At 36.2% G+C, this 12224-nt stretch overlaps 1 protein-coding gene across 1 annotated transcript in view; it reads right to left on the bottom strand.

Moving 5' to 3' along the window:
* The window catches only part of Chm (CHM Rab escort protein), a 190803-nt gene that overhangs the window by 156718 nt on the left and 21861 nt on the right, over positions 1 to 12224 (bottom strand). Inside the window, exon 2 of the mRNA XM_070040109.1 lies at positions 10266 to 10332. Within this exon, the coding sequence (XP_069896210.1) occupies positions 10266 to 10332 (67 nt within the window). The remainder of the gene's footprint in view (positions 1 to 10265; positions 10333 to 12224) is intronic.

Raw genomic sequence — 12224 nt, 5'->3', positions numbered from 1 at the left:
AGGACCTCTATGATGAAAACGTTAAAAACTTGAAAAAGGAAATCAAAACAGAATTCAGAAAGTGGCAATAACTCCCATGCTCCTGATTTGGAAAGATCAACATCGTGAAAATGGCAATACTTCCCAAGGCTATCTACAAATTCAATGGGATACCTATCAATATACCAACCTCATTCTTCAAGGAAATAGAAGATGCAATCCAAAATTCATATGGAACAATAAAAGACCTCAATAGCAAAAACCCTTATTTGCAATATCTAGTATATGTATGAGTCAAGCGGAAAAGGTCAGATAATGTGATGTTAGGAAAATGAACACTTAAATATGTATTTTAATGTTTTCGTTTCTTTCATGCATGTGTTTCTAACGCATTTATAAGATTATTTCTTTGTTGCTTTGTATGTCCCTCCCCCACAGTGTAACCCCCGCTTTCACTATATTTGATGTCAGTATAACATGTGGAGGAGATGGGGACAAACAAGTCGTTTAAGGATTCAGGTGGACCTGTTGCAACAATGAGAAGTACAAAATGTCATGTCAAAACCAACTTTACAATGTCGGTGTGGGGGGGTGGGAGGGGGGTATGATTGGGTGGGGGGGAGGGGGGAGGCTGGGAAGGGAGGTGAAGGGTAAACAAAGGAGGAGGCTGCAATGCTTGGTAAGAAATGTATGCATTATCCTGCCCATGTAATTGTAACCCCTCTGTACAGTATGTTCTCAAATAAAATAAAATAAAATTTTAAAAAAAAAAAAGATAAAACATAAAAAAAAACATAAAAAAAAATCCTCAACAAAAAGAACAGTGCTGGAAGAATATCAATACCAAATTTCAAACTTTACTACAAAGCCATAGTAATCAAAACAGCTTGGTACTGGCACAAGAACAGTCCTCTGGACCAATGGAATAGAATTGAAAACCCAGAAATGAACCTACAGACCTATAGCCATCTAATCTTATATAAGGCAGCTAAAAAATTAGAATGGAAGAAAGACAGCCTCTTCAGTAAATGATGCTGGAAAAATTGATTAATCACTTGTAGAAAACTAAAGTTAGTTCCTTATATATCACCCTGCACCAGAATCAACGCCAAATGGATCAAAGACCTCGGAGTCAAAGCAGACACTCTGAAAACATTACAGGATGGAATAGGAGAAACCCTAGGTCTCCTTGGCACAGGCCGAAATTTTCTTAATAGCGACCCGGAAACACAACAAATCAAAGAAAGGTTGGACAAATGGGATTGCATGAAATTGCAGAGTTTCTGCATGGCAAAGGGCATAGCTAGCAGGATCAATAGAAAGCCCATGGATTGGGAGAAGATCTTCACTAGCCATACAACCGACAAAGGGTCTAATATCTAAAATATACTTGGAACTCAAAAAATTAAATCCCCCAACAACAAATCTTCAAAGAAACAACTGCCCAATAAATAAGTGGGCTAAAGACTTAAAGAGAAACTTCTCTGAAGAAGAAAGAAGGATGGCCAATAGACACATGAAGAAATGCTCAACCTCCCTAGCCATAAAAGAAATGCAAATCAAAACAACATTGAGATACCACATCACCCCAGTTAGAATGGCTATAATCAAGAACTCTAATTCAAGAGATGCTGTAGGCGATGTGGACAGAAGGGAACCTTACTGCATTGTTGGTGGGAGTGTAAACTTGTTCAACCACTTTGGAAAGCAGTATGGAGGTTCCTCAAAAGACACTTTTGGGCATTTACCCAAATGTTCACAAACAAGAACACACTAAAGCTACCAGCATGACTATGTTTATTGCAGCATTATTTACCATAGCTAGGATATGGAACCAACCCAGATGCCCCTCAGTAGATGAATGAATCAAGAAAATGTGGTATATATACACAATGGAATTCTATGCCTCCATCAGAAAGAATGACATTGCCCCATTTGTTAGGGAATGGAAAGACTTGGAAAAAAATTATATTAAGTGAAGTAAGCCAGGCCCAAAAAACATAGGTCCCATGGTTTCCCTTATTTGCAATAACTAGTATATGTCTGAGTCTAGCAGAAAAGGTCATATAAATTGATGTTAGGGAAATGAACCCTAAGATATGTATTCAAATGATTTTTCTTTCATGCAATTGTTTCTAGCACATTTATAAGATTATTTCTTTGTTGTTTTGTATGTCCCTCCCCCACGGCATAACCACTGCTTTCACTGTATTTGCTGTTGGTATAATTTGTGGAGGGGAAGGGGAAAAAACAAATCGTTTAAATAGGGATACAGGTGGACCCATTGCAACAATGAGATGTACAAGTCGTTATATTGAAAATGAACTTTACAACTTTGGTAGGGATGGGGGAGGATTGAAAATAAACTTTCCAATGTGGTGGGGAGGAGTTGGAGAGGTGGGGAAGGAAGGGATAGTAAGGGGAAAACAAAGAAGAGGGTAACAATGCTCCATAGGAAATGTACTCATTACCTTACTCAGGTAACTGTAATCCCTCTGTACAGTATCTTTACCAAAAAAAAAAAAAAAAAACTCCAAAAAAAGAAAAATGACACATGAAAAAAAAAAAGAATTTAATTCAAGACGTTAGGAAAAGAACAAATTATTCTAGGCCCAAGAAAGTATAAGAAAGAAAGTAATACAAATAAAATTAGCTATTAGAAAACAATATCACCACTAGAGTCAACAAAGTAAAAAAGAGGTCTTTGAAAAGACTAGCAATAAAATAGACAAATTGCTGACAAGAATGATCAAAGACTAAACAGAGAGAAGGCACAAATACCATTTAGAATTAAAAGAGGATATATGATATCTGTAGTAGAGAATAGTGAGCAAGGGAGACAGTCATATGCAATAAGATAGAAATGTGGAAGAGCTATTATTAGAGTAGGAAGGTGTAGAAACAGAAGACATGAGGAGGTTATTGGAGGAGTCAAATCGTAAATGATAATGAAATCAACTGGAAAGGAGAACAGAGATGAGAAGAACTAGTTATATTTGGACTGTCTTGAAAGTAGAAGTGACAGGATATGCAGAAGGATTGAATATAGGTTTAAGGAAAAAGATAAAGACATGAGAGATACCTATTAAGAATAATAATTCAATCAGGGTGTTGGTAGCTCATGCCTGAATTCTAGCTACTCAGAAGATAGGAGTATAGCAGTTCAAAGCCAGCAGTTCAAAGTCCCTCCTGAGGCTCTAATCTCCAATAAATCACCAGAGAAAAGGAAGTGGAGCTGTGGTTTAGAGTGGTAGAGCACTAACCTTGAGCAAAAGAGCTCAGGGACAGCATCCAGGACCAGAGTTCAAGCCCCACAACTGAGCAAATAATGAATGAAAGAATAAAGTCAATACTCCCTACTAAAGGAAACAAGGTCTTCACAATACAAATCTAGTATAATTCTTCTAATCTGAATGCTCATAATTCCCATGCAGTTATCCTAATAGGACTTCTAGTCATCCTAAAAGTCTTACTAGTCACCTAGTATGTTCTTTTAATATGCTCCCTCTTTCTGGAATGCCCTCATTTCTCACTGAACCCCTACACATATCTCAATACTCAGCTAAAATGTACCTCTGTGACACATGCTACAAATCTCATGGACATAGTCATCTCAGTCTGGCTTCCCACCACTCTTATTTACCTGTACCACTAGCAGCACTGTGAAGAGTAGAAGATACTGTACTTACTCAGAGTCTTCTACGAGACCCATTACAGACTTATTAGTTATTTGATTTAATTCTATCAACAATCTCATGTAATACATGATGGTATTTTGCCTTTTCTATAAAATACCTTGAGTTACAGCATGATTAAATAAATTGCAAGACATTGCAAAGCCAGTGAGAAAAGAAGCCAGTACATGAACATAGGAATTTTTGCTTAAAAGCCCACAAAAACATGACTCCAAAAGGAGTTAAGGCATAGGAAAATTGATGGAAATGATGTAGCCACTATACAAAACAGCATTATCAGTCCATCAAAAAAAAATGAAACTACTGTGGGATCTAGGAATTGCATATTTGTGTATTTATCAAAAGGATTGAAATGAGGATCTTGATGAGATGTTTGCACAGCCATAATCACAGCACCATTAGTCATTGTAGCCAAAAAGTATAAGGTACCCAATAGGCAAGTGACAGTAATAAGAGTTACATACACAAGAGTGGGATGTCATTTAGTTAATAAGGAAGACATTGGAACAGCTTACACTAAGCAAAAGGAGAGAAACATAAATATACCCTGATGTGGAAAAAATAATTGCATTGTCAAAGCTCATAGAATTCACTAACTTTATAAACCATGATGATGACAATTTGCCTTGTGAAGGTTAAAATGTGTTTGTGACTTTAAGTATCACTATTCTACAATACTGTGAAATATGTGAAATTTATGTAATCACTTAATCTCAATTTAAAAAAAAGAAAAGTGAAAGAAGGGATGGGTTAGGAGCGATGAGTGACAATGTTGTCAGACACCTTGTATTCATATACTGTTTTGCAGAATGGGAACTTCTTTATACAACTACTTAAAGATAATAATTTTTAAAAGTTAAAAAATAAAATAAATATATGATACAGATCAAGATTGTGTAGCCTGTACTATTGTGGCCTTGTTATTTGCAGTCTTTAAGTTCATTTCTACTCATCTTTTACACGATCATGTGCTATTTTATCTACAGAGGAGAAGTTCCAAGTCATTATTTTCTTGAAATTATCTTGAAGAGAAATCATTTTGACGGTACATAAAGGCATCATTTCAACGTAGAGGCTTCTGAAAAACATGCTGTGTATAAGTCACAATAGAAAAGAAAATCTGGTAATATATTCCATCCCCACCCTAATGAGAAAACTTGTTAGACTGAGTTTTATTCATCTGAATGCTAAAAAAACTACTTTTAAGTATAGTTTCCTAACAAATGGTAATTAAGATTTATGTCTGTAGCTATTTATTCTCAAAAGTAAATTTTGCCAAATGAGCTAAAATGTACTCATTTCCTTACTCATGTAACTGTAACACCTCTATACACCATCTTTACAATAAAATAAAGTTTGTAAAAATGCTAAAAAAAGAAGAAGAAGAAGAAGGAAGACATTGGGGCTGGGAAGTTGGCTCAAGGGTAGAGTGCTTGCCTTGCATGCATGAGGTCCTGGGTTCGATTCCTCAGCCACACACAAGCAGAAAAACCCAGACGTGGCACTGTGGCTCAAGTGGTAGGGTGTTAGCCTTGAGCTGAAGAGCTGAGGGGCAGCACCCAGGCCCAGAGTTCAGGCCCCATGACCGACAACATATATAGATATAGATATATAGATATATAGATATCTGTAGATAGATATAGATATAAATGAAGACATTGATCAAGATACAGTATATTCCTATACTAATTGTTGAATGGCAACTCCTTTGTACAACACTTACATATAAAAAATAAAATTAAAAAAAAAACAGAGATGAATGTGAAATGAAAACAATGCTGAGTAGCCCAAACAATCCAGCAAGGTGATAAGTAATTGAATATTTCACTGATAGTAAAAAAAATCTTTATTGTGTTCATTCCCAACATACTATTTTGTTCTTGGATGTTGCTAAATCTATAAATCAGTAGGAAAAGCTGGAAGGGAGGATTGCTTGTTTTTTTGTTTTTGGTTTTTTTTTTTTATTCTATCCAGTCTACATACAAGTGAATTTCGTAGCTCAAAAACTGAATTATCCAGGTGAAAAAAGGAAAAAAAATCTACAATATGTAACAATATTAATTAAACATGAAGGCCCTGACCTAAGTGAAATAAGCCAATAACAAAAAAATAACCACTGGGGAAATTGGTAGAATGCTTGCCTAGCAATCACATGCCCTGTATTCAAATTCTAGCAAGAGATATGAAAAGATTTCATGTGGAAATTGGCTACAATGTGGTGAGTGGACTGAAGGGCTAGTAGATCTATAAGAATCACCTGATAAGGATCTGAATTTGATTAAGTAACAGAGAGATAGACAAAAGGGGATATCAAGCTTAGGGCAGATCAGCAAAATTATGTTTTCAAAGTAAATAGCATAGTACCTAAAATACCTCAATAATATTAGTCATCATCCTTATCACTATGACTACCACCACCACCACTAATCATCATCATCATCATCATAAAGTAGCATCATCACCTATCATCATCAGGTATTAGAATCTGGTGGTTACATAAATTAAAAGGATAAAGAAAAGAAACAAACCAACAGAATTTTTTAAGTGTGAAAGTAGATATGTTGTTATTCCAAAAGAATAAGAATGGAGCACTAGCTGGACAATAGCTCTCATCTGTCATCCTAGCTACTCAAGAAGCTGGGATCTGAAAACCAGCTTTCAAAGCCAGCCTGGAAAAAAAAGTCTGTAAGACTCATCTCTGATTAACCAGCAAAAAGCTGAACATGCTAGAATGCTAATCTTGAGCGAAAAAAATCCAAGTAAGAAGACAAGGCCCCCAGTTCAAGCCCCAGTACTGGCTAAAACTCAAACTAACAAATAATAACAGGATGCTGTTGTTCTTAGGGAGGAGTTTGCAGTGAGGATGAGGAAGATTAATTAGATGTTAATCTTGCTAAGTTTAAGTAAGGTACCTATGGAATTTAGATGAATATGGCAGACAGTAGGATGACTGGAGCTGGAGAAGACAATCACTACTTTCAAATAATAGTGCTTATTTGAGCCCTTAAACCTTGGCTTAGGATCCAGGAGAATGAGACATCCAAAGTCTTACCAGTTATTTTTTTTAAAAAATCTCAAAATGGACTAAAGACTGAAATTATGATACTCCAGGAAGAAAACTTTAGGAGAAACCTTTCAAGATGTTAGGACAAGCAATGATTCTCTAGACAAGACCCCAAAAGGAAGGAAGCAAAAGCAAACATAAAAAGATAGGATTACATCAAACTAAAAAAGCTTCTACATAGCAAAGAATATAATCAGAGTTCAGAGATAAATGACATGACTAAAATGTGGTATAGGAAATAGTGGATTCCCATGGTGGAAATATTCTGAACAATTAACTTGACAGTTTAACCAAATGAAACAAGAAGCTGAAACATGCTTTGTCTGTAGGGAAAAGACTTAGGGGAAGGGGGCAGATGAATGGAGAGAGAAAGTAGGTAAATGCAGTCATAATATTCAATGTGCATATATGAAAATGGAACTAGGTAACTTGAGGGGAGAGAGAAGGATGGAAAGGGAGACACTGCTCAAGACACATTGTACACATAAATGGACATGTTAGATTTGAACTACATTGTACAACTACTTAACAGAAAATAATTTATATTTTAAAAGAGAAAAACTACAGAATGAGAGAAAATATTTGCATGTCATACATCTCACAAATGGTTTATATCAGAAAGTATAACAAATTCGCAAACCTCAACAGTAAAAACAACCCAATTAAAAAAGAGAGAACTCCATATCTTAGCTATGGTAAATAATGCTGCAATAAACATAGCTGTGCTGGTAGCTTTAGTATGGTTTTGTTTGTGATCATTTGGGTAAATGCCCAAAAGTGGGATTGCTGGGTCATAGGGGAGTTCTATGTGGAGTCTTTTGAGGAACCGCCATACTGCTTTCCAAAGTTGTCAAACAAGTTTACACTCCCACCAACAATGCAGTAGGGTTCCATTCTGTCCACATCCCCTCCAGCATCTGTTGTTTAATTAGAGTTCTTTATTATAGCCATTCTAACTGGGGTGAGGTGGTATCTCAGTGTTGTTTTGATTTGCATTTCTTTTATGGCTAGGGAGGTTGAGCATTTCTTCATGTGTCTATTGGCCATCCTTCTTTCCTCTTCAGAGAAGTTTCTCTGTAAGTCTTTAGCCCACTTATTTATTGGGCAGTTGTTTCTTTAAAAAGAAATTTCTCAAAAAACTACATTCTAGGAATGGAAGCCCATGCCTAGAATCCCAGCTCTGGACATTTGACACAGGAGGACTGCAAGTTCAAAGACAATCTGAACTATATAGTGAGACGATCTCAAAACAAAACAAAACAGAAAGAGGCCATGAATGGACAAGTACACAGAAATATTAAACATTATTAATTATCAAGAAAAATGAAAATGAAAAGGATATCATATCACTCCACTAAGAACTATTATCAAAAATATTAAAGCCTAGGGTAACAAGAATATGGAGAAAGGGAATTCATTTTTTTTGGTTGGTCATGGGGCTTGAACTCTGGGCCTAGGTGCTGTCCCCTCAGCTCTTCAGCTCAAAGCTAGTGCTCTACCACTTGAGCCACAGTCACTTCCAGTTTTCTGGTGGTTTACTGAAGATAAACGTCTCATGGACTTTCCTGCCTGGGCTGGCTTTGAACCTCAATTCTCAGATCTTAGCCTCCTGAGTAACTAGAATTACAGGCATGAGCCACCAGTGCCAGGTTGAGAAAGGGAATGCTTGCACACTACTAATAGGAATTTAACTTACTTCAATCATTATGGAAAGCGGCATGAAAGTTTCTCAAAAAGATAAAAATATAAATACCATGATTCAGCAATCCCACTACTGAGTAGGTATATATCCAAAGGAAATTAAACTCATGGGTCAAAGAGACATCTGTACTCCCATGTTCATTATTTCATTATTCCCAATAGCCAATGAAAGAAAACTGAAGTATCCATCAACTGATAAATGATTTTTTTTTTTTTTGGTCAGTTGTGGAGCCTGAACTCTGGGCCTAGGCGCTGTCCCTGAGCTCTTCAGCTCAAGACTATATCACTCTACCACTTGAGCCACAGTGTCACTTCCAGCTTTTTCTGTTTATGTGGTTCTGAGAAATCGAATCCAGGGCCTCATGCATGCAAAGCAAGCACTCTACCTCTGAGCCACCTTCTCAGCCCCTCATAAATGGATTTTTTTAAAAATCTGTGGTACATAGAATAAAACACTGTTTCACTATTAAAAAACTGAAATCCTGTCATTTACAATACCATGTATAGAATTGGAAATCAGTATGTTACATGAAATAAGGTAGGCACAGAAAGAAAGTCCTGATTATTCTCACTCACAAGAAGAATCAAAACAAAATTCTGGCTGTGTCCTGCTGCCTCATGCTTGTAATAAGCCCAGCTATTCGGAGGCTAAGACCTGGAGGACAACAGTTGAAGACAGAAAATTTTATTTTCTAAGTTTAAATTTTGGTGAACATTTAGAAAACCACAAATTCAAATCCAATGGCTGAATTTGTTAAGAATAAATCTAAATACAATAGAATTTTAAAGTTGTACATACCCATTATATATACATACATATATATACATATTTATATATATATATATACATATATATATAAGCAAAAGGGTAAACATGAGGTTTCATACCTCATACAGTTACTTGATCTTTTTTGTGTGTTTGCTAGTAATAGGGCTTGAAGTCAGGGCCTTGTGCTCTGACGACTTGTTCACTCAAGGATAATGTTCTACCACTTGACTCACACCTCCTATTCCAGCTTTGTTTGTTAACTGGAGATAAGAGTCTCATGAACTTTTCTGCCCGAGTGATCTTGAAACTGTGATTTTCAAATCTCAGCCTCCTCAGTAGCCAAGATTTTAAGCTTGAGCCACAAGCATCCAGATTATTTGTATTTAAAAATAAAATCACTCAGTAAAAAATAAAAAAATAAATAAAAAGATGCAGCCAGGTGCCAGTAGCTCACACCATATTTCCAATGAGCCACAAAAAAACCTTAAGTGGAGCTATGCCTCAAAGTGGTAGAGCACTAACCTTGAGAAAGAGAGCTCAGGGACAGTGCCCAAATCCAAATCTTGAGTTCAAGCCTGACAATTGACCCCCGCCCCCCCAAAAAATGCACTTGGTTTATTCTTAATATTGGAAATAATGAAGTAATTTAATAGTAAAGTGTATATGCTACAAATATCACATATTATTGGTGAATATTAACCAATCCCAAACCTTCTTCTACTTTAAGAATTTGAGGGCTGGGAAGGTGGCTCAGTGGTAGAGCACTTGCCTTGCATGCCTGAGACCCTGGGTTCAATTCCTCAGCACCACATAAGCAAAAAGAAAAAAGCCGGAGTGGCACTGTGGCTCAAGTGGTAGTGCGCTAACCTTGAGCTGAAGAGCTGAGGGACAGTGCCCAGGCCCAGAGTTCAGGCCCCACGACTGGACCCCCCAAAAAAAAGAATTTGATATATGTATATATGCACAAATATATACAGACATATGTTCATCTGGTTCAACTTTAATCTTGAATAGATATAGTTATGAAATATTACATGCTACTATTGATAAAACTTACGAATCAACATGCAGAACCCTCTGACCACTCCTTGAACATGCAGCTGCAATGATGGATTCAGGCAAACCTACAAAGACACACATCTATGTCAGTGAGAATGTACATTCATATGTATTTTACATAAAATGTTTAATTCAGGCTACCACTGTATAGATTAGTTTAACAAGAGATTATCTTTTTATTCAAAATTAGAAATACATAGAGCATTAATACTGAAAATCTGATTCTGAGAGGTATTTTTAAAAGCACTTAAATGTTTTTATGTACAAATTAGCAAAACTGAAGAAATGAAAATAAATTGTTTATAAATCTTGGTGATCCCCAATAACAAATCCTCAAAGAAACAACTGCCCAATAAATAAGTGGGCGAAAGACTTAAAGAGAAGCTTCTCTGAAGAAGAAAGAAGGATGGCCAATAGACACATGAAGAAATGTTCAACATCCCTAGCCATAAAAGAAATGCAAATCAAAACAACATTGAGATATCACCTCACTCCAGTTAGAACGGCAAAAATCAAGAACTCTAACAACAACAGATGCTGGAGGGGATGTGGACAGAAAGGAACCTTACTTCATTGTTGGTGGGAATGTAAACTTGTTCAACCACTTTGGAAAGCAGTATGGAGGTTCCTCAAAAGACTTCACATAGAACTCCCCTATGACCCAGCAATCCCACTTTTGGGCATTTACCCAAATGTTTACAAACAAGACCACACTAAAGCTACCAGCACAACTATGTTTATTGCAGCATTATTTACCATAGCTAAGATATGGAACCAACCCAGATGCCCCTCAGTAGATGAATGGGTCAAGAAAATGTGGTATATATACACAATGGAATTCTATGCCTCCATCAGAAAGAATGACATTTCCCCATTTGTTAGGAAATGGAAAGGCTTGGAAAAAATTATATTAAGTGAAGTAAGCCAGGCCCAAAGAAGCATAGGTCCCATGGTTTCCCTTATTTGCAATATCTAGTATAGGTATGAGTCAAGCAGAAAAGGTCAGATAATGTGATGTTAGGAAAATGAACACTTAAATATGTATTTTAATGTTTTCGTTTCTTTCATGCATATGTTTCTAATGCATTTATAAGATTATTTCTTTGTTGCTTTTTATGTCCCTCCCCCACAGTGTAACCCCCGCTTTCACTATATTTGATGTCAGTATAACATGTGGAGGAGATGGGGACAAACAAGTCATTTAAGGATTCAGGTGGACCTGTTGCAACAATGAGAAGTACAAAATGTCATGTCAAAACCAACTTTACAATGTCGGTGTGGGGGGGTGGGAGGGGGGTATAATTGGGTGGGGGGAGGGGGGAGGCTGGGAAGGGAGGTGAAGGGTAAACAAAGGAGGAGGCTGCAATGCTTGGTAAGAAATGTATGCATTATCCTGCCCATGTAATTGTAGCCCCTCTGTACAGTATGTTCTCAAATAAAATAAAATAATATTAAAAAATAAATAAATAAATAAATCTTGGTGATCCTCTCTACTGCTTTGAGCCATTCTAGAAATAAAAAGAATCTGAAGTTCAAGGTGAACTTGTTGCTTACTTCTAGAGTTTTGAAACCTGAACTGCAAAGCCACATTGTCTCATTGTCTGTGAGGGGAGAATGGTATATATATATATAAATATAAATATATATATATATAAATATATATATATTAGTTTAAAAATATATGTTAGCTAGTTTTAAAGATGGGTATTTACCAGATATATTATTTTGATATTTTGGCCAGTAAAGTGGTTTTTAAAAGAAAATATTACTGCCTTGGAATCAAATGTAGTCATATCATAATGCTGATGATCATAAAAGAAAAATATATATTACTCTTACCAGTAAGACCATAACCTTAAAATTACCAAAGATTCGGCTTTTATCATTATTTTAAAACTTGAGCTTTTCTGCTACATCATTTAATGCCTATGTTGTAAATTCAGGACACTTCCGTAAC

The sequence above is a fragment of the Dipodomys merriami genome, unplaced genomic scaffold (genome assembly GCF_024711535.1).
Source record: "Dipodomys merriami isolate MVZ:Mamm:240054 unplaced genomic scaffold, mDipMer1.0.p SCAF_3, whole genome shotgun sequence".
In the NCBI taxonomy this organism is placed as follows: domain Eukaryota; kingdom Metazoa; phylum Chordata; class Mammalia; order Rodentia; family Heteromyidae; genus Dipodomys; species Dipodomys merriami.
The sequence above is the reverse complement of the archived record's forward strand: the minus strand, read 5'-3'. Positions and strand labels throughout refer to the sequence as shown.